The 23,867-nt window shown below is 34.4% G+C and overlaps 1 protein-coding gene across 1 annotated transcript in view; it reads right to left on the reverse strand.

Moving 5' to 3' along the window:
- The window catches only part of LOC114620603 (vomeronasal type-2 receptor 116-like), a 31,032-nt gene extending 27,395 nt beyond the window's left edge, over nucleotides 1-3,637 (reverse strand). The window contains exon 1 of the mRNA XM_028766712.1: nucleotides 3,441-3,637. Within this exon, the coding sequence (XP_028622545.1) occupies nucleotides 3,441-3,637 (197 nt within the window). The remainder of the gene's footprint in view (nucleotides 1-3,440) is intronic.
- Between the last annotated feature and the right edge of the window lie 20,230 nt (nucleotides 3,638-23,867).

The raw sequence follows: 23,867 nt of genomic DNA on the forward strand, positions 1-23,867 counted from the left end.
CTTTCTTTCTTTCTTTCTTTCTTTCTTTCTTTCTTTCTTTCTTTCTTCTTTCTTTCTTCTTTCTTTCTTTCTTTCTTTCTTTCTTTCTTTCTTTCTTTCTTTCCTTTTCTTCCCTTTCCTTTTCCTTTCTTTTTCTCTTTCTTCCTTCATTCCTTCCTTCTTTCCTTCCTCCCTCCCTCCCTCCCTCCCTTCTTTCTTTCTTTCTTTTTTTCTTTCTTTCTTTCTTTTGATTTTTCATGTCAAGTTGAGAAATTTTTTTTTTCTATATCTGTGACAAACTGTGTGGGCATTTTTCTGAGTATGGCGCTTAATCTGTAGATTGCTTTTGATGAGCTGTCTACTTTCTATATATTAATCCTACTGATCCTTGAGCACAGAAAATCTTTCCATCTTCTGAGTTCATCTTCACTTTGTCTGCTAGTACTTTAAGTTCTTGTCATCCAAACAAACCAATGTTTATTAATTGAATAAAATGATTTTATAAATAAAGCTATGTGTACAGTAAGAAGCATGCAGACAGTATATTGTAATCGAAATTAGTTCAGTACTCAAATGAAGTTGTTCTGGATTCTAGAAGGGGAAAAGAGGATCAAAATCTTTAAGGTAAAGAATTGTTCTACATGAGGGGAGAGTCTTTAAGATAGAAATTTATTAATGTGAATGACAAAGATACTATGTTCCTAGAAATCTACCTTCTATGATTTAAAAAAAAACACTGGAGAAAAAGTAAATCCAAATTAGGTAAAGTAGTTACACTGTGCATGTGAGCTCTGAAATTGACTGTGAGAGCAAATACTGGCCAATGATATGCATTAGCACTTGAATATATGTATCTAGGATAAAATAGTAAACATTTCCTATACTGGCACTCTCATGTAAAAATGGGACAGCACATAGGAAAATTCCAGAAGGCAATGGCCCTGCCATCTTGGTAAGCTCAGAAATGAACAACAAAAGTGCTTTGTCTCAAAGTAGATGAGATATTAAGTACAACATTTGAAATTCTCCCATGAACTTCACAAACACACAAGGACACACACATACACACACACACACACACACACATACACACACACACACACAAACACACTCCTCCATGTCCACATCCAACTATACTCACAAACATATACCATCAACAGACAAACACACATGGTTGTACACTCATTCTCAAACAGAGTCAGATGCACTGTTTAAAACACACTAATATATATTTACACACATATACATATTCATACCCGTACAAAGACATTCACACATGGATTCACATATAATCACATATACACACACATATTTTCAAGCATACATATATTAGCTGGCTTGTGTTATCCAGAATTTATACAGTACATCAAATGTAGATACAGGACAACATTATTGCCAGCTAGCCTGGTCTATAGAGCAGAGAATAAGACACCATGACTCAAGGAACATGGAGTTCAGAGGAATAAATGCAGTTGTATTCATGCCGTACACAGATGAATAGACAGACAAACAGAAAAAACACACAGACACACAGACTAACAGATATATAAATCACTGTTAGATATTTAAATCAGATATAATCAGTGTTTAATAGTAAACAACAGAATCACAAAAGAACACACTTTTCAATTGTGAAATTATAACTAGGATTAGGTGCATAGAGAACAAGTGGAGACCACATTGGACTTAATATTTGCTCAACAAATGGGAATTTGTAACTGGATTGGAACCTGACTAAACTCCCCAGGCCTAGTGAAACAATGGATCTTAGAGGATAACATATAAACATGCCTTTATTAATCCAGAAAACTCATGATCTCCACGTAGTCTTTCTATTTAAACACAGCACCAAGAAAATATGTAAAACACACACTAATCATATAATCAGTTTACAATCCTTCAAAACAAATATTTGGCATGCCATTGAAAAATAAAAGATAAAGGAATAGAATGAATAGTAAGACATGCTAAAATATATATTTTAATATAATATGTACATATGTAATCTGTTGAAGCATAAAAAATATTGTAGGCATAATCAGCAATAAGACAAATCTTCACTTCAAATCAGGAAGATAATTATGGATAAAATATGAAGGCAGAATACCATGCAAGGTTAACAATGCTGTCACTAAGGACACACCTTTGCATTAGAGAAAGCACAACTGATATAAAGTGCAATTGCAGATTTTGTCAAATGATTTATTATTCAAGATGCTAAATTTTATGCAATTTGATATCATGCCACCTTATTGTCTATGCAATGCATTACTTTCTACTCCCTGAAAGTATAACATTATGATTGATTCATGAACAAAACAAGACAAAATGCCTATAATTTTACACCCGGGTTAATTATGTGTCATCTTCTGAGTACGCAGATTTGCTGCATGTCCTCAAAACTGGAAAACTACATTACTATCCAATTGAACACATACAAATATTGAATATTGCATTGAGAAATCCAGGGAATGCAGGTCAAAACTCATAAAACCAACATTAAAGTTTGATAGAGCTGGATCTCTCTAAGCACTGGTGAGGAGCAGCAGCAATGAGAGTAAAATATGCAGGACAGTACCAACATGCATATGTGAGTAGCAGAGTTACAGAAGGTGAAAAGGGGACAAACAGGATAAAGGGAAAAAGAATATTAAAATATCAGCCAACAGGTGTTGGAGGGAAATAAGATAGCTTCTAAGCAAAAATTTTTACCTTTTGTTGTTGACACCTTTCTTTAACACTATGCACAACAGACACAGGCAGAGAGCTGCCACATAAGATTCTGACAGGAGATGGTATAACTGCTCTCAGTGTCATTATCCATGCTCATAGAAAGAGAAGCCACCCGTTTATAATGTCTGCAAGTCTGTATCACTGTTATATTAATTATTTCACTTACTGGAGTGATAGCATATTTATAATAAAAAATATGTACTATATGTTAATCAATCACATACTAGAGAGAATTGAAATATCACAGCAGTCCACTTTTAGTCACTGTACTGCCTAATAGCACTAAGGGGTGTGGCAGCGGAACACCTGGAAGAAAATCATGACCTCCAAAGAGTCTGAAATAATGAAATACAGTAGGTGGTCTCTCAAGAAATGTGATACACAAAGTAGCACTCAGTCAATACTGATATTAGGACATACAAAGGAAGTATTTGATGGAATTCTTTTGTAGAAGCAACTTTCATTACTGACCTGTACATATACCTGAAGTTATATTTCTAAGTAACATCATTTGTTGTCTGCATGGAATCATTAAGAGTTACAGATATCTTAGATAGTGTATTTGTCCTCAGTCTTTATCCATACAAACAGAAGACATCTAACAAAAGTGATTTCAAGCTTGGAACTGGAGCACTTTCTACAAGGAATTGCTTGAGAAGGAATGATAAAGTAGATTAAATGTACACCTTGAAAATTTGGACTAGGATGAAAGGACTGGAGACACTTACCATTGATGAATGTCTGTGTTCTCTGTCCCTTCAGTGAGTTTGGTTTGATAGGTATACAGGGGCAAGAACACATTGATCACCATGTCTCCATCCTGGTATACATTGTCTGTCAAGGATATCAAACACCTTGATATAACTAAATAGCACCAGAGCATAGAAAGCTTCAGCATCAAGAAGAAAGAAATCAAAGTGGGCATGGTAAGTGTTTCTTTGAGCATAAATGGAACAAACAATGATCCCAGATGAAGGCTGCAGTAGGTGAAAGTGTATGATTGTGGATTTATAAGTGTTGCAGAGTGAAGGCTTCTAAGCTATATGGTCATTCCATATCATTTTACTCCCCTCTCTGGAGAAATCTTCAACATTTTTTACCCTCAGGCTTTACATATGAGCCTTTGTGTCCAAGTGACAAACTCATGGTGGAAAAAATATGTCTGAAGATCAGCCTCTCAAGTTGCTGGAGTAATTATGTCATTGTCTCAGTTCAAGAATAGCAAAACTACCAGGATCCCCCCAATTGGAAAAGAGTGTCCATATACCATTGTCAGAAACACAATTTGACATGATGACATTCAAAAGTCTCTGAGAATTAAAAAAAAAAAACCTCTACAGAGCAAGGACACATACAGCAAGGACTTCTTTACATATAAAATCTTTACAATGTCCACAATATTGAGGGTCAACTCATATACACAATGTCTCTGGAGTCACTGGACCTTCACTTAATACCAATTAATATGTATACTTACTTTCATTGCCTAATTTTCAAATATGTAGTAGGATCTTATTATAAAAATTCTGATCATGACCAACTGGTTTTCAATTAAATCATCAGCGAACACCACACTAAAGAAAATATGCCTGGGACTTTGTTTCACAACAAATCTTTCTTGTTATTGTTGTCTTACGGCTTATTCATCGAAGATGTTACAGAGTTTTGCTAAATAGATATTGTGCTTCATAAGTTTAAGTCTACTTGACACAAAGTAATGTCTTTGGAGAGGAAAAGAAGTAAGCTATGCAAATGTATCCATGATTTAGTTTTAGGAAGGATAATACAGTATTTTCTTAATCAGTGATTAATGTGGGAGGGTTCTATGTGGAAAGTTCTATTCCAGAGCCTCTATTTGCCTGGATTCTATAAGAAAGCAGACTGTGAAGCCTTAAGGAAAAAGACAGTAAAATGCACACTGAATTAATAACTGGTGCAAAGCCTTTCCCTGTTTGAGTTCCTGTCCTGATTCCATTGATGATGAATGATCATATAGAAGTAGGAGCCAAGAAAATTATTCCCACTGAAAATTTATTTTTGGTCATGGTGTTTCTTTTTCTTTTTTTCTCCTTTTTTTAAAAGAGAATTTTTTGATTATTTTAATTACATTTGACATGTCATCCTCTTTTATGGTTTCCACCCTGGAAACCTCCTATTCCATTCCTCCCTGCCCTGATTCTATGAGGTTGTTTCCCCATCCACCCAATTACTCCTGGATCCCACCCTGGCATTTCCCTACACTAGGGCATCTAGGCTTCACAGTGCCAAGGGTCTCTCCTGCCATTGATGCCCAACAAGGCCATCACATAATACATATGTGGCTGGAGCCATGGGTCCCTCCATGTGTATACTCTGGTTAGTGGTTTACTGCCATGGGCAGATCCAGTCAGGAGTCCCACACCAGGGGAGAACCAGGGTACCAATAACAGGTGGGCAAGGAGTCGGCCAGTGTCAAACAGACACAAATACAATAGGGTGCTGAATCTGAGTGCAGTTCATAAGTGCAAGCATCATACTTTTAAACAGAAAAAAGAGGAAGTTAGCCATCATACAATAGTCAAAATCAGTCTGGCCACACATAGCCAATTTTAACATTAAACAAAAAATAACTTTTCATAAGACCTATTAGGAATCAAACAGTGATTTCACAAAAATGATATCAGTATTGTCTGAGGCTAGTATATTCTTAGCCTTTGGTTCTGACAACCCATTACCTAACAAACCAACATCCAACCTTTGAATAATGTTTCTTAAAGTTTGTCACCAGTCAATTTATAGTTTGCTAAAGAACTTCTTGCTCCATTAACCTCCATTCATCTATTGCCTTGTCCAGAATACACTCCTGCATATAACAATGAAACTGCTGGTATTCTATACACCTGTAATGGATATTCCTAATGAACTCATCTGAATGCTGTCCTTTCTAATTGTTTTCCTTTTAGCTGCTTCATCAAAACCTTCTCCTTTTCTTAACTCTCCAATGTTATTTCTTATTGCTATAATTCACAGCCTCTTATTTAGCCAAATCTGGAGTGTCCAACCTGATAAACACTTCAATAGTACCCTGTTCTTCAAACTGAATATTTTCAAAAAATATTTATAATACAAAAGCTATGGCACAGAACCCTCCTCCTGTAATAGCAAGAAAAAATCTGGAACACATCCTTTTTTAGGGGCCACCAGGGCTCTCCAGGAGACAGGCTTCCATTGAAGCACTCGTCCCAGGAGTCAGTATCCAAGATTTACTTCTTTCCCACTGACTTCACTGAAGGTGTGGTGGCAGTTTACTTCCTGGGAGCTCTGGGGGTGTCTAGTTAGTTGATATTGTTGTTCTTCTGTAACATTGCAAACCCCTTCAGCTCCTTCATTTCTTTATCTAACTACTCCATTGGGGACTCAGTGCTCAGTTCAGTGATTGGCTGTGAGCATCCATCTATGTCTCTAGCAGAACCTGTCAGGAGACAGATGTATTTGACTCCTGTCAGCAAGCACTTCTTGGCATCTACAATAGTGTCTGAGTTTGGTGACTATATCTAGGATGGACTCCCAGGTGAGGCAGTCTATGGATGGCCTTTCCTTCAGTCTCTGCTCCACACTTTGTCTCTAGATGTTCATCTGTATTTGAGTATTTGGTTCCCCCTTCTTAGAAGGACTGAAACATCCAAACTTTGGTCTTCCTTCTTCTAGAGCTTCATGTGGTCTGTGAACTGTATCTTGGCTATCTGAAATTTTGGGCCAATATACACACATCAATGAGTGCATACCATGTGTGTTCTTTTGTGGTTCAGTTAAATTACTCAGGATGATATTTTAGTTCCATCAGTTTTCCTAAGTATTTCATGAGGTACTCTATTGTGTAAAATTTCCACATTTTCTGAATCCATTTCTCTGATGAACGACATCTGCTTTTTTTTCTAGCTTCTGTCTATTATAAATAAGGTTCCTATGAACATAATGGAACATGTGTCCTTGTTATATGTTGGAGCATCTTTCAGATCATTGCCCAGGAGATGTGTAGATGAGTCTTCAGGTAGTATTATGTCTAATTTTTTTGAGGAACTTCCACACTGATTTCCAGAGTGGTTGTTTGAGCTTGCAATCTCACCAGCAATAGAGCAGTGTTCCTCTTTCTCCTCATCCTTGACAGTAACTGCTCTCTTAAGAGTTTTTGAGTTTTTGATCTTAGTCATTCTGACTGGTGTGAGGTGGATTTTCAGGGTTGTTTTGATATATATTTCCCTGATTACTCAGGATTTTGAAAATTTATTTAGGTGCTTCTTGGCAATTCTATATTCCTGAGTTGTGAATTCTTTGTTTATCTTTGTACTTCATTTTTAATAGGGTTATTTGATTCTCTGGAGTCTAATTTCTTGCGCTCTTTGTATATATTGGATATTAGCCCTCTATCAGATATAGGATTGGTAAAGATGTTTTCCCAATCTCTTCTGTTGCCATTTTGTTTTATTGGTAGTGTTTTTTGTCTTACATAAGCTTTGCAATTTTATGAGGTCCCATTTATCTATTGTTGATCTTAGGATCTCAGAGCACAAGAATTCGGTGTTCTGTTCTGGAAGATTGCTGCTGTTCTCATGTGTTTGAGGCTCTTGCCGACTTTCTCTTCTATTAGTTTCAGTATTTCTGTTTTTGTGTAGAGGTCCTTGATCCACTTGGTCTTGAGCTTTGTACTGAGAGATACAAATGGATCAATTTGCATTATTCTACACATTGAATGCCAATTTAATCAGCACCACTTGTTGAAAATTATGTCTTTTTTCCACTGGATGTTTTTAGGTTCTTTGTCACAGATCAAGTGACCATAGATGTGTGGGTTCATTCCATGGATACACCTGCCTATCACTGTACCAAAATATGGACATTTTATCACTATTGCCCTGTACTATAAGTTGAGGTCAGGGATGGGGATTCTTCCAAATGTTCTTTTTTTGTTGAAAATAGTTTTAGCTATCCTGGTATTTTTGGTATTCCAAATGAATTTGAGAATTGCTCTTTCTAACTTTATGAAAAATTTAGTTGGAATTTTCATGGGGATTGTGTTGAATATGCAGCATATTGCATTTTGGCAATATGGTCATTTTTTACTATTAGTCCTGCCAATCCAGGAGCATGGGAGATCATTCCATCTTTTGAGGTCTTCTTTGATTTCCTTCTTCAGAGACTTGAATTTCTTGTTGCACAGATCATTAACTTGCTGGGTTAGAGTGATACCAAGATATTTTATATTGTTTGTGACTACTGTGAAGGGTTTCAATTTCCCAATTTCTTTCTCAGACCAATTATCCTTTGAGTATAGGAAGGCTAGTGACTGGATTGAGTTCATTTTATATCCAGCCACAATTCTGAAGTTGTTTATCATGTTTAGGAGTTCTCTGGTGGAATTTTTGGGGTCACGTAAGTATACTATCATATCACCTGATATAATGATATTTTGACTTTTTCCATTCGAATTTGTGTCTTTTGACATCCTTTTGTTGTCTAATTGCTCTAGCTAGAACTTCAAATACTATATTGAATAGATAGACAGGGAGTGGGCAGTTGTTTATTCCCTGATTTTAGTGATATTGCTTCTAGTTTCTTTCCACTTAGATTGATGTTGGCTATTGGTTTGTTGTATATTGCTTTTACTGTGTCCATATATGAGCTTTGAATTCCTGCTATTTCCATGACTCTTTATCATGAATGGGTGCTGAAGTTTTTCAAATGCTTTCTCAGCATCCAATGAACTGATAATGTGGTTCTTTTCTTTGAGACTGTCTATGTATTGTATTACATTGATGGATTTCTGTATATTGGACTATTCCTATATCCTTTGAATAAAGCCTATTTGATTGTGTTGAATGATTGTTTTGATGTGTTCTTGCATTCCATTTAGGAGAATTTTATTGAGTGTTGTTGCAATGCTATATATAAGAGAAATTGGTCTGAAGTTCCTTTTCTTTGTTGGGTCTTTGTGTGGTTTTGGTATCAGTGTAACTTTGGCTTCATAGAATGAATCAGGTAGTGTTTCTTCTGCTTTTACTTTGTGGAATAGTTTGAAGAGTATTGGTATTAGGTCTACACTAAACATATCTGTTCCTGAGCTTTTTTGGTTGGGAAAATTTTAATGTCTGCATCTATTTCTTTAGGGGTTATAGGACTATTTAGATGGTTTCCCTGATCTTGATTTAACTTTGGTACAAGGAATCTGTCTCAAAAATTGTCTATTTCATCCAGATTTTTCAGTTTTGTTAAGTATAGGCTTTTGTAGTAGGATCTTATGATTTTTTAAAATTTCTTCAGTTTCTGTAGTTATATCTCCCTTTTCCTTTCTGATTTTGTTAATTTGGATTCTGCGTCTTTGCCCTCTGGTTATTCTAGTTAAGGGATCATCTATCTTGTTGATTTTCTCAAAGAAATATCACCTAGTTTTGTTGATTTTTTTGTATAGTTCTTTTTCTTTCTACTACTTGATTTCAGCCCTGAATTTGATTATTCCTTGCCATCTACTTCTCTTGTGTTGTTTCTGCTTCTTTTGTTTTCAGGTGTGTTGTTAAGCTGTTAGTTTTTCTCTCTCCAGTTGCTTTTTGGAGGCATTGAGAGCTGTGTATTTTCTTCTTAGCACTGCTTTCATTGTGTCCCATAATGTTGGGTACATTTTGTCTTCATTTTCATTAAATTCTAAAAAAATCTTTAATTTCTCTCATGATTTCTTCCTTGAGGAAGTTATCATTGAGTAGAGTATTGTTCATATGCCATGTGTATGTGGCCTTTGTTGTTTTTGTTGTTATTGAAGACCAGCATTAGTCTGTGGTGATCTGATACAATGCATGGAATTATTTCAATCTTTATGTATCTGTTGAGGCCTGTTGTGTGACAAATTATATGATCAATTTTTAAGAAGGCACCATGAGCTGGTGAGAAGAAAGCATATTCTTTTGTTTTAGGATGAAATATTCTATAGATGCCTGTTTAAATCCATTTGTTCATAACTTCTGATATTTTCACCGTGTCTCTGTTTATTTTCTCTTTTCTTGATCTGTCTATTTATGAGAGTGTGATGTTGAAGTCTCCAACTATTATTGTGTGTTGTGTACTGTGTGCTTTGGGCTTTAGTAAAGTGTTTTTAATGAATGTGGATTCTCTAGTGTTTGGTGCATTGATGTTCATAATTGAGAATTCTTAATTGTAGATTTCTACTTTGATGAATGTGAAGTGTCCATCCTTATCTTTTTTAGATAACTTGTGGTTGAAAGTTTATTTGGTATTAGAATGGCTATTCTAGCTAGTTTCTTGGGATGGTTTGCTTGGAAAACTGATTTTCTGCCCTTTACCATGAGCTAATGTCTGTCTTTAACACTGAGTTTTGTCTCCTGTGTACAGCAAAATGCTGGATCCTGTTTAGGTATCAATTCTGTTAGTCTATGTCTTTTTATTGGGGAATTTAGTTCATTGATGTTAATAGATATTAAAGAGTATTTATTATTGCTTTCTATTACTTTTATTGTTAGAGGTGGAATTTGTTTTTCTAGTGTGTAGTTTCCCTTTTTGTGAACTTTTCCTTCTAGTCTCTTTTGTAGTGCTGTATTACTAGAGAGGTGTTTTAATAATTTGGTTTGTAATAGAATACTATGATTTCTCCATATATAGTGATAGAAGGTTTTGCTGGGTATAGTATCTGGGATGACATCTGTGATCTCTCAGGGTATGCAAAAAAAAAAGAAAACAGAAACCTTTCTAGGCCTTTCTTTCTTTTAGAATCTGTGTTGAGAAGTAAGGTGTAATTCTGAGAAGTCATCCTTTATATGTTACTTTTTCTATGTTCTTTGCAGCTTTTCAAATGCTTTCTTTTTCTCTATATTTAGTGTTTTGATTATGATGTGATGGCAGAATTTTTTTCTGGTTCTCTCTGTTTGGTGTTATGTATCTTTTGTGCTCATTTGTCGACATCTACTTCTTTATGTTGTGGAAATTTTCTTTTATGATTTTGTTGATATTTTCTGATCCTGAAAATGGTAATAAAGGAGCTAGAAATGTAGTAAATCATGTAGATTATAAATGTAGGAAAAACATGATCAAGAAATGCTATCATCACCAACAGAATACAAGAGAGAAGACAGAATCTCAGGTGTCTAAGATTCAGTAGATGAAATTGATATGTAAGTCAAAGATAATGACAAATATAAAAAGCTTCTAACAAAAAACATCAAGGAAATTTGGGACACTATGAAAAGATCAAACCTCCTAATAATAGAAATAGAAGGAGTAGATTCTCAGCTCAAAGTCTCAGAAAATATCATTAAGTCACTTTCAAAAAAAAATTGTTCAAGCTACAATAAACCTGGGAATTCTATGGTATAATTGTTGTATAATGTTATTATATATAAGCTTGAATTTTGATTCTTTAGATGGTAAATCATTTTGTATATTGTATAGTATTCATTTGGATGTCACATACAGATATAAGTTATAGCTTTCTGGTTAAAAGACTAAGAAAGCCAAAGATAATTTGATATTGGAGACAGAACATTCCAATGCTACATACACACTAGGTACATAAGTAATCAAACAGCCTTGTGGGATATATTATGTTTTGCAGCAGTTTAACCTGAGATTATCTGTTGACACTCCTCGAAACCCTAAAAGAATAACTTGAGGTAATTAAGTACAGCTTATTTACAATGAAATCTGTGTCTCGTGACTTTCAATGAGTTATTTTCAGGTCTCCTGAAAATAATATAGCACTTGGGGATAAAAACAGCCTAATATACCTGCACTGGAGGCAAAGATGGAGAAGACTTCCACAACCACCATAACATTCCCCTTAGTACTATGGTAGACTGGGAGAAATGTAATCCATACTCTGACAAACTGAATATCAGGGACTTGGCTTCATTAAAAGTGTCTGGCAAGTTCCTGGCCAAGCAACCTACTATGGACAGAGCCCCAAGGTACCCTAGGTTGCAGTAGAAAGCTGTGGCTGAGCCCTTGTTACATAAAATTATGATCTGACCATGTTCAGAATGTACCGCTTCATTCTCAAAAGGAGGAGAAGTTACCAGCCAGATTCCACAGAAGATAATTTGTATAAGTGTACAGATGGGGATGATAAATTTGGCTGACCCTGATTTAAGAAATCCTCTCATCCTTCTTCCAGGAGTCGTGCTCCTGAACGTCAGGATTAGTGCAATTGTTTTGACCAAGATAGTAGATACAGCTACTTTAATAAAAAAAAAAAACCCTCCAAATATGGTCTGCTGTAGGATGCGAGTGGTTGTTTTGGGCTGACCAATGAAGAGAAAGAGCAAAGAAAGCAGAAGGTGAGTGAGATGAGCACAATTTAACTTTGAGTACAGTTATTGGCCTTCACTAGAGGGGTCTTTTGGTAATTCACAAAAACTACAAATACAAGTGTGGTGATAGTAGAAAAGCACAGGGTCATGCACATCAGTCATCTTCATTCAGGGATTTTTATATTATAAATATACCATACTTTTTTTGAGGCAGTGGGTTCTTTCTGTGTTGGCATACCAATCATTTGCACACTTTACACAGTGATCATCATCTGGAAAGAAGTTCAATATGGTATCAGCATGACAGCTATGAATTTCTTTCATATGTCACATACACTGCATACATTGTGCAGTAAGACACTGGAAATTTTAGCTAATTTTTCTTGGAACAATTGATAGCAATGAATAAATGTCTACTAATTTGAAAATTTTGAACTCCTTAATAATATATATTATTTAGTATCAAGCAAATACATCATTATAATCTTCTTTTGTCATGTGTATTCATTACAATTATTTTTATCCCCAAGATAATATAACATATTATTCATGTATATTTGTTTTACTATGGTAATTTAGACTGAAATTTCACAAAAAAGGAAACATTTAGTAGTCATAATTCTGTGTACATAGTTCCTGAGAGCCAGGATTTTTTTTCTGTCTGTTGAACATTATTAGACTTTCCTCACATGTCAGAAGACATAAATTAAACCCCCCAAAACATGTAAGAACTTTGTGACTCACATCATTGTGTTTAAATGGAACACCAATTAACACTCTTCCAAGCTTATATTTTAAAAACTTAATCCTTTCAAGGATTAATTTTGGTTTTTAATTTAGCACAAACTAAATTCATTTTTGAAAAGGGAAATTCAAGAAAGAAAAGCCTTCTATAAGACTGGGCAATAAGTACATCTGTCAGTGTATATTCATAATTACTAATTTTTGTAAGAAAATCTAGATACTGGTGGATGGTGCCAGCATGGGAAATATATTCTAGGTTATATTAACAAATTATTCTGAATGATATATTGGGAGCAGGATAGTAAGCATCTTCATGGTTTCTGTTTCAGTTTGCACATCCAGAGTCCTGCTTGAATTTTTCTATAGCTTCCCTTTATGGTAGACTGTTACTTCCAAAGTTTCAGTATTGGTCAAAGGTCTTTATAAAAGTAATGGAAATATTACTACATCACCTTTGGTATAAGGCATTATCTAACATCAGTTTTAGTAGAATATGAAGCACTTTTACATTACACCATATAATATGTTCAAATCCTATAATGTGTTTCATTGTACAGCATGTAGTCTTCAAAACTACCCCAAGTAAGATGACTTGAAAATGATAAAAAAAAATATGGATGATGTGCTCCGTGTTTCTTGGTGAGCATGATATCTCTAAATGTAAATATTAAATTCTACCACAGAAGACGTTAAATATTTTTATTTTTGTTACAAACAATAGAAAAACTTGTTTAGCTTCCCAGGTTTCCTGTCCCAGATTTTTGCAGTTACCAGTAGTGCTTTGGGTAAGAATGAGGACTCATGGTCTGTCCTACCAGCTTTAATATATCTGATACTGTCATCTCAATTTAATTCATATTTATATGGTCATGGTGATGAGTCTTTATGGTTGGAGTTCCCAATATTGCCAGAAGTGTTATATTACAGCAAAGTTCTTGCCTCCCGGCACTTTCAATCATCTTCTAACTCTTCCATAATTTTTCCGAAGTCTAAGATTATAGAATGTTTTGTAGATATATCTACAGCTGGTTCTGGGATCCACCACTCTACAGTTTGATTGACTTTTTTTTTTTTTTTATAATTGACTCCATTCGTTGGCAAGAGAATTTTACAAAGTTTATTTGGACAAAGATATGTGTTCTGTTGCTGCAACTTTATGGGGTATAATACCACGATAGTAAATGATGTTGTTCATCCATATAATTGGGTTAAGACTGTTGGCTGTCTTGCTCTCTTGGAAGTTTTCATGATGCCATCTGATATCTTTAGATATGGTAGTTGGGGAGGGCACACTTGTGTCAGTTGAAGCTCAGGTGTATCGGGTCCTGTCACTGAAGTACATGGTACTTTCATCAGTAGGGATTTTCCTTCAAACTCTTGGGGAAATAAGGGAAATCAGCAATAACCAGAATATTTTTGGTAGTTCTTTGAACATCACTGACGAACAACTCCAAGATGGTTTCTCACATCTACTTCTGGGGTTTTTATTTAGTGATCTTTTGCTCTAGAAGGGATCATGATCATACCAGATTAGAAAAGTTCATTAAAACAATATGTGCAGTCATCATCAGGGAAATGCACAGCAATTAGTTTTAGTGTCAAAGAGTTGGCCATGAAAACACATTCAAGTAACATTATTTGGATTGAAGAGGTTATAATTAGTAATTTTTAATAGAGATATGCATGTATTTAAGCACACATTAATTAGGGAGAAACGGAGGCCATGAACTAGTAAGAGAGGTTCAAGGTATATATTGAAGGTTTGGAATGAGAAAATTGAGAAGAGAAATGTAAATTTATTTACATCTCAAAAAATATTTTTAAAAGTCAGTATTTCAACTTCTTTAAAGTTTCATTATTTTCAAATGTTATATGAATTGATATTTTCCCTGTGTTTAGGCCTTTGTATGCCACATATCTTTATGTTCAAAAGAATGTAATATATTTTATTGGGACTGGGATAAAGCCATGTATGTATGTATGTATGTATGTATGTGCGTGTGTATGTATGTATATGTATACATATGCATATACATACACACATAAACATACAGAATAATGTATATATACATCATATAAATGTACACATGTACATCCACAGTTACCTATCATCTATCTATCTATCTATCTATCTATCTATCTATCTATCATTTATCTATCTATCTATCATGGACTGAATGAGAATGGCCCCAATAGACTTGTGTATCAGAATCCTTAGGTTGTGTTGTGAAAATGTTTAGGTTTAGGAGATTTCACATTGTTTGCCGAGATGTGCTACTCTGGTAATCTCTGAATATTTATGAGACTGTACTATACCATATACTCTCCATCTCTCTGTCTTTTTTCTCTCCCATCACACCCAGTGGATCATATAAAATCTCAGCTATGTCTGCAGGAGTTTGACAGCTAGTGTATTGTCTGGCACCCCAACATGTTGGGCATAAGCACTAATGTCCTCTGAAAACCTGATGCTAAAATTAATTGATTCATAAATTTCCTTGTAAATGAAGTTTTCATAGAACTGGAAAAGTGGCTAAGATATATCTCATGGAACTCCATTATTACAAGCCTACCCAAAGAGGTCTGATGGCTCACAAAAGCAAAGAACTTGATATTTATGTCATAAATTCCAGGCACTTCACAGATTTCATAGCATCTCAGTCATCTTGGATCGTCACTTTTCTGTGCAGCTTCTTTTGTCTTTTAGTTTCTCTCCATAGTCCTCCCTGCTTATATTTACTTTTTGATGGAGATTTCTAATGTGTTTGGTTAGATTTCCTGAAGCCTTTTACTTTACATATTGAACTTAAGAAACTTTTTGTGGGATGGGATTTTTACTGCCTTTAAATCATCCTATGTATTCATGCTCTTTATCATGGAGGAAACTGATACACAACACTAAGACAGATGATAACTTTTCTTCCAGTGTTGTGTATAGAAAACTTCCTGGGTCATATTCTCAGTAGGGAAAGAGCTTCAAAATCAGTTTTTGCTTGCCTTCTCTGTGTTTCATATCTTAAGTCACTACCATAAAGTTCAGGAAAATAACTGAAACGTATAGAACTCACTTGTAATATTTGAGGTTGTACTAGAGACTCCACTGACCAAACTGTTGAAACAAAAAAAAAAATCCCATACCTGTAGTTCACTTTTTATTTGACAGCTTAAGATAGATTCAGTAGGGTGTTGTTTTTCCTACACAGGGTTATGACACTGAAACTCTCTCTATGACTGCTTATGAAGCTCTATGACTGTTCATAAGCTTCTTACTGGAATGTTTCTTCAGAACATTGTGAAAGGCTTATTGTATTATTTATCTCTTCCTATGTTATACCTCTCTATTCTTCCCATCAGTTCTTGAACCTGCACAGTTCTGCTTGCTCCATTACCTCATTTCTTACTTTCATAGCATTGGCATTCTGTACCCTAATTCTCAAAAACTCCCTCATAACTGGAACTCTCTAGGTTTCATGACTTCTATCAGTACTCTAAATTGAAATTATTTCTAAAGTTTCAATGCTTATATGTGTGTTTGCATGTGTTTATATGTCTCTCTGTGTGTTTGTGCCTTTTTTTCTTCTCTATCTTCTGTATTTGTCTGCCTGTCTGTCTTTTTGTCTCTCTATTTATCATCTATCTTTCTATCATTTATCTATCTTCTATTATCTTTATGTCTACATACATAAAAAAGTATCTGTGGCATTTGTATTACATTATCGGATAATCTCATCCAGAATATATGTTTTTTGTCCTCTTAACTGAGATTTTTTTTATTTTTTCGTAACCAAATAATTCTTTTTTACATATATGTATAAAATCATATTATCTATTTGTCAATTGATGCATATACAGAATGTTTTCTTTGCCTGATTATTGTGAGGAAAATGGAAATTAGAGTGTATGACCAAGTGTACTTGCCCTAAGGTATGGATTCTGTGGATTGGATTGTTTTGGGTGGGATATCTATACTTACTGTTGTTTGATAAATTAGCCTAAACCTACAAGTACCTGGAGAGAAGTAATATTAATTGAGAAAATGACAAGTGTGTGCAGCATATTTTTAAGTAATGTTTGATAAGATAGGGCCAATTTAGTGTGAATGGTGCTATAACTTAGCAGTTGATATGATGCTGTTTAAAAAAGAAACCAGCAAAGCAAGCATGAACATAGCATTGTTCTAGGACTTTTTTTCATGAGTTTCTGCCTCCAATTTTCTGCTTCCAATTTCTGCTTAGATTCTCTTAATGACAAAGTTTATCCTCAGGGCAATAACATCAATCAAACCCTTTCTTCTCTTAGTTGAAATTTTGATGTTTTTTCATAGCAATAAAATCCCCACCTTAGACATTATTAATTTATAAAATGATCAAGGGTGTTCTTTTTTTCTTTTTGTGTGTTTTTAAATTTCTTTCTTCACTGTGTAAAAGTTTTCAGTGTACTAGAGTTTCTGTTCCAAGGAAGATATTTAAGTTTTTGTTGTGGTTTATTATGATAGTATTATTTGTCAGATTTTTTGCCTGTTTATTTATTTATTTATTTATTTATTTATTTATTTATTTTGGTTATTGATGCTGGTGGTTATTGTGGTGTAGGAGATACTTGATACCTTTTATGATAAGTTTCTTTTGTCATGTTACCTTATTGAATGTATTTATAAGTTACAGGAGATTTATTGTGGGGTTCCTAGGGTCTTTTATGGACAGAATCTTCTCATTCATAAGTAAAGGTAATTCAGCTTCCCCCTTTTCCATCTTCATTTATCTTTATCTACTTCACTGCATAGAATATAATCATTGTCTTATTCCTTAGTTAGTGAAAATAATTTGACTCTCCATTTTTGAGTTTGATGTCAGATGTGATCTTATATGTTGCCTCAATTTTCTTGAGATATATCATCTATATGCTTAATTTCTTCCAAAAATTTATAAGAAAGAAATTTTAAATTTTTCAAAACTCACATCTCAAGAACAAAATCAATATTATCATCTTGGTTAGTGATTTCTTTTTTAAAATTTTGCTGCTGAATTAATTTTGTAAGGGTTTCACTGAGAATTATTGCTCCTATATTAAAAAGATATATTAACCTATTATTGGTGGGTGTAAGGGATTAAGTTGGTATAATTAATTATGTACTGTATATTACAACTGTGATAATTTTCAATATTTGAAAGTTTCTAATAGTATTAACAACCATTTTCAATGTCCTTTCTTCAGGAACAATACCATTTAAATATTTGTTTTACTTTCAAAATATCTGTAGCATCAGTTACTTCATCTAGCAGAACATTGTTGAAACAATTGAGATGTCAAATAAGACATAAAAATCTTCAAAATGGAAAAGTTTTGGTTTCCCAAGGAAGCATATTATGCTTCTCAGATGGAGCTGCTGCAATGGGATGTTATTCATTGATATCTCTGACCAAGGGAGGATAATCTGAGAGCTGAGTCAGTTCCTGAGATACTGAAGTAATTAATGAGGCTGGACCTAAGCCTGTTCCTGGAATGTCCTCAAGACCTCACAACAGATAGTGAATGCAACATAGCAACCAATTAGAAATTGATACATGTAACTTTCCCAGCTCTCACCAGTAATTTTTTGACTGCCTAACCTTTGCTTATAATTCCGTTTTCAATAAAAAGGCTTGCATGCCTTTGTCTGTGGTTGCTATCTTGGTGAATGTTCAAATTTCTGCAGGCTGGATGTCTGCAGAATAAAACACTCCCTGCTTTTACATTACATTTGAGTCTTGGATATTTGGACTACACAATTACTCAGCTTTATGACAGAGCTCTAAATCTACTTCTACAAAGGTTTTCTTCCCTCTACATCTGTGAACTACAGAAGCCAAAAAGCATATTTTCCCCCCATTGGAAGAAATCAACATGACATATTATAACATATGAAACATTGAAATTACTTATTCTTCATAGGTTTGCTTTAAAAATGTGCCCTATATGTATGTGTTTCTTACATGGCTTCGATATGGTGTTAGAACTCCTGCGAATTGAGGTACAGTTAAAAGTCATTTTTTGGATGCTTGGAGCCAAATCCCCATCTTTAAAAATAGCTCCAATGGTTTTAATTACTAAAGCATTTTTCCATGCCCCGAATTTCTTAATAAAACCCACTGACTCTTAGTATCTTATCTATTTCAGGAACACTACTAGGCTCTGGGATGGTATCCCTATGCGAGATTAAGCCTTTTAATGTCATGATAAAACAGCTACAAGAAAATTTCACATACATACCTGTTTATATATTCCAAATGTTAAATTTTATGAAATCACATGAGTATATGCTGAATAAAATATAATTTACATTCATACAAACCAACTAAATGTGGGTTATCCGAAGGAATTATATTGTGGATTATTAATATTAACTAGCAACATGAAATCTTGGATGAGCCCACTCTCAGAGGCATAGCAGAGGGGGGTGATGTGAAGAACTTTGGGAGAGGGGCAACACTTGAAGTGCGAATAAAAAAGTATTTAATAAAAAGAATATAGTCTGCACACTTATCTTGTTTTGCCATATGTAGACATTTAAGTTTCAGTCAGTCCCAGAGCTGTCTTTGTGTACCAAGACCTATATATCATCACATATACATCAACTATATTCTTGATCTTGTAATATCCTCTGTGTTTGAAGTCAAGGTCTCCAGGAAGTCTCCCTTTGTCATGTGTGATTTTTACCAACTTGAAAAGAAGATATAGCATTTTTTCCCCCTGTGGAAATATAGGCATAACCTCTCCTCTAGTTTAACTCATTTCTTATTTTCTATTGTGGTGTTAGAACAGCCTTAAAATAAACAGGCTGCTTTAGTTTAGCAGTTTTTTCAAAATCTAATGTCTTTGAGAAGCCAAAGTTTTTGTTTATTAGAATTTAAAAATGTAAGGTCAATAAAGCCTTATGTTTTCCAACTCTGGGGTTCATTGTTTCCCCCTTTTGTTTGTTAAGCATCTCTTTTAAAGTGTGATTACATCTAGCCACAATTGCTTATCATGTAGAATTATGTGTTATGCCTGTAACATATTTTATATTACAATATGTAAAAAAACAGCTTCATCTTATTAGTGCCATATACTGAACCATTTTCCATTTTAATTTATATGGGTATTTGTATGTTACCTATGAATATCTTTACAGAGCTATGTGTTGTTTGTAAGGTTTGTATACAGCAGAATGGTAGAGGATAAAGACAGCCCTGAGAAGGTTCATACTCTGAGATGCTGAGATTCTGGCTCATTCCCTGCCATTTCAGCTCCTTTGTTGATACTATCTAAACTACATGGAAGCTGTTTCTCCTAAAGACTTGTTTCCAGGACATTTCCAGAACAGTAGCTCACTACTAAGCTTTTCAGACTGTTATAGTCAGGACTTCAGATAAGCTTTGGACTTTCTCAGCACATAGATACTAGATAGAAAATGATGTTACCTACCATTTTTTTTGTATGGTATTCATTCAAATAAAATTTTATATATTGATACAAAATTTAAAATAAATACTGTCACTCATACACAGGTATACTGCCTATGTAAATCATTCAAGAATACAAATGCTTAGACCCAGGCCTTTTAATGGCAGGGGTATTACATGCTGTTTCAGATGATTAAATAATGCTAGCTAATAGTTAGATTGTAAGACTCACGAATGATCATATTTTATTCTAAGTTAGTTGATTCCAGCAAGTGTTTTCAATATTATTCAATTAGCAAATAGCTAGGAATAGTCAATTTTTGACAATTCAGCATACACACACACATGCATATATATATTCCACAGAATGTTATTTCGTCACTAAGATCAATTGAGTATGAGAAATTGTGCTCCTGACAGTATCCCCATTCCACTTCAAGGAAGATACTGAGTATCAATACCTCCTGGTGGAATTGATTCAACCGTGGAAATGTGGGCACTGGGTAAGAATTGCTCTAATTCTTATGCAGACAAAATTATTTTCCAAAAAAAGGACAAACAGATGTGGGATAGTCCCACTGCTAAGATCTGTCAAGACATGGTAAGCTAGTTCTTTATATTTCCTGCTCTTCTTTAGGTCTGTCAGATGGATCTGGACCAGTAGACTGAAGGTAGATGGTTCAGCTTTATAATAAATCAGCAGACTGTCAAGGCAAGTCAGCTGTCTTTACAAATTGTATACCATTAGAAGCTATGTTTTTGCTTCCTAAATATTATGTTGTATTTAATTCCTTCTTAGGTGTCTGGTGGTGTAGAAGACTAGTTATAGCCTCATAATGGAACATCAGATGTTTATCATTAAAGAAAATATTTCAGATTTGAAAGGATTGATTGTAGATGATAATAAAAGTTAAAATAACGTAATTCAGACAAAAAAGTGTAAGCTCTTTAAGTTAGCATTAGTGGTAGAGTACTTTACATAAATTGACAATTATGAAGGCCTGGATGTTAGGTGAATATTATACCTTATATTTTACATAATTTCACAGTTGTGCTCAATTTATTCTTTGACAAAGAATATTTTTAACTGGACAATAGGGGAAATATTATAGATTGTGCTGATGCTGTTTGAAATCTGATGTTAGTTCTGCTTGCTCAAGAGGTGGGTCCCCAAGATGAGCAGCGGATCATATACTCAAGTGAACTCATATGAAACTTCTCCCTATTTACTTGTCAATAAAGGCAAGGGTAAGTTATGAGGCAGTAAAGGAGAAATGTGGGAATGGAGGTCTTTGTGAGTGGGGGCAGTTAGACAGAGAAGTAAAAAAAAAAAAAAGGAAAGAAGCTAGAGTAAGAGGAAGTAAAGGTGGAGCAGAATGATGTGACCTGTAGACACTACAAGTACAAATGGGTCTCATTGCTGGGGAATAAATTAGTATAGTAATAGAACTGCTCTATCTACACATATAGCTCATAAATATAGTAACTTGGTTGTGTGTTTTATATGGACTTATTGAAGTTGGAAATTACTGCATAAACTTGTATATTTTTTTTACTTCAATACAGAGATTATAAACAGAAGTCTGAACCTCATTTGTAATGCACACAAGTGCCTGTTTCATTAGAGATTTCATCTTATGGGCAGATGGTGCAATCAAACAGCATAGAGCCTTGCCATCCTGAAGAGATTTCCTGAATCCAGGTCCACAACTTTCACTGCATACAGACATGGGAGTCTGACAAAATAAGAGATATGAGGACATATAAGATTTCATCCGATAATGGAATTTCATGAGGCTATTAGATTTTTGGTGAAACATACACTCAGTTAATTGATAAGATTATAAAGTCTATAACAGGATATATACATAGTACACATATAAATATACCTTCAAACCCATATAATGTTTAGCATTGTGAATACACATTGAAGTTCGTGTTAAATCTTGGTAATGATAAATGTACAAAGAAAATATTTGAATGTGGGAAATGATTTGTAAATGCAGCAGTCAAGGCATCTTTTAACTCTGGAGAAGCATGAGGGTAAGCAAAGTTGAGAGTACACACACAGTTCTGTACTCCACTATATACATTCCTCAGACAATGACAACTGTTTACCAGGTGGTAAATATGGAGAAAACATTCCTACTTTTACTTTATATCCAAAACATTGTGGAAAATTCCACAAGTTCAGAATGTCATATTCTACATACAAATTTTCTGAAGGATTCGATGTTACTGGGTCTCCACTTGGATTCATGAATTGAATGGTCTTCAGTATCTGGTTTAACTAAGAGAGATGCATGATTTGTTTTTTTTTTAAATTTTTCTATCATTTAATATTATTGCACAATTCCTTATCAATATATTTGTTTATATGTATATATACATATATATGACAATGAACAATATATGATCATGATGCTGGATTATGCATAAATTATTGTTTTTCTTTTTTTAATTTCTTTTATTTTTTACAGTCTAGCCCATTACTTCCTACTGGTCCCCCTCCCACAGTTCCTCATTCCATTCTTCCTCCCCTGTCTCCAAGAGGATGTTTCTTATGATCACTTGAGCCTACGTTTCTTCTATTTATGAGGTGTTTGTTGTAAACCGTATTGAAGCTGTACTGGTAGCAGCTTTATATATCTCAGATTCTCCAAGAGTCTTGATTACATTATAAAATCATTTGAGTCACTGCATACTAGGTTGCTTTGAATAGTCACAAGACCACAGGAGAATGTAGCTGTCTAAAACCCTTTTCAAACTATCTCTCTATCTGTGAGTCATGCACAACTCTATACAAATTCTTTTGTCTGATAATTCAGTAATATTTAATGGTTCTTTCCGTGTTATTACCAACATATTTTTAGTGATATCTTACTGTGGTGATTATCTACAGAAATCATGTCATAGGGTGAGTGCATCTGAGAGGTTTATTTTCCTGTTCATTCCTGTACTTCATCTCTTTTCCTCTATACCATGACTTAAAAGGCTCTCCATATACTTCCATTGTATGCATATCCTGCGATATTAGTGTACAGAATTGACATTTCATTATGAACAGATGTCTTTTAAACCCTAAGCTTAAATTTTTTTGTTATTCATGTCAAACATTCTGTCACTAACATGCAATGGCCAACTACACTGCTTCCTAATCTAGAAAATAATGCACCCAGCCAATACCATGTTCTGAAAGATATCTGTATTCCCCCTGAACACCCACACTCCAGTGTCATCCCCTTCCCCACATCCTGCCCCTCTGTGCCTACAACTCCTGTGTGAATGAATTACAATTTGAAAAACAATGAATAAATTATTTATAAAACAAAGAAAATAATGAATTTATTTTTTTTTTGCTTTGACATCAGTTGTTTAATAATTGGGAATGTATCTCCTATCTGTCTTTTTTTTTATAATTTATTTTTTTCTCAAATTGTGATTCATCCACACAGGAGTTACAAACACAGAAAGGCAGGATGTGAGGAAGGGAATGACACCGGGAGTGTGGGTGTTCAGGGGGAATACAGACATCTTCAGAACTGGGTATCGGCTGGATGACGGTTCAGGGGACAAGTCACTATGACTCTGCCTATGACTCGCTTGACTTTATCTAAGTTGGTATTGTCTGCCAAGGCTACCTATTTACAAGCTCTATGACTACTCAGGCTTGTAGATTTCCACAAAAGCTGCCTGCTTACAT

The sequence above is a fragment of the Grammomys surdaster genome, unplaced genomic scaffold, assembly GCF_004785775.1.
Source record: "Grammomys surdaster isolate TR1022 unplaced genomic scaffold, NIH_TR_1.0 169, whole genome shotgun sequence".
Classification (NCBI taxonomy): Eukaryota; Metazoa; Chordata; class Mammalia; order Rodentia; family Muridae; genus Grammomys; species Grammomys surdaster.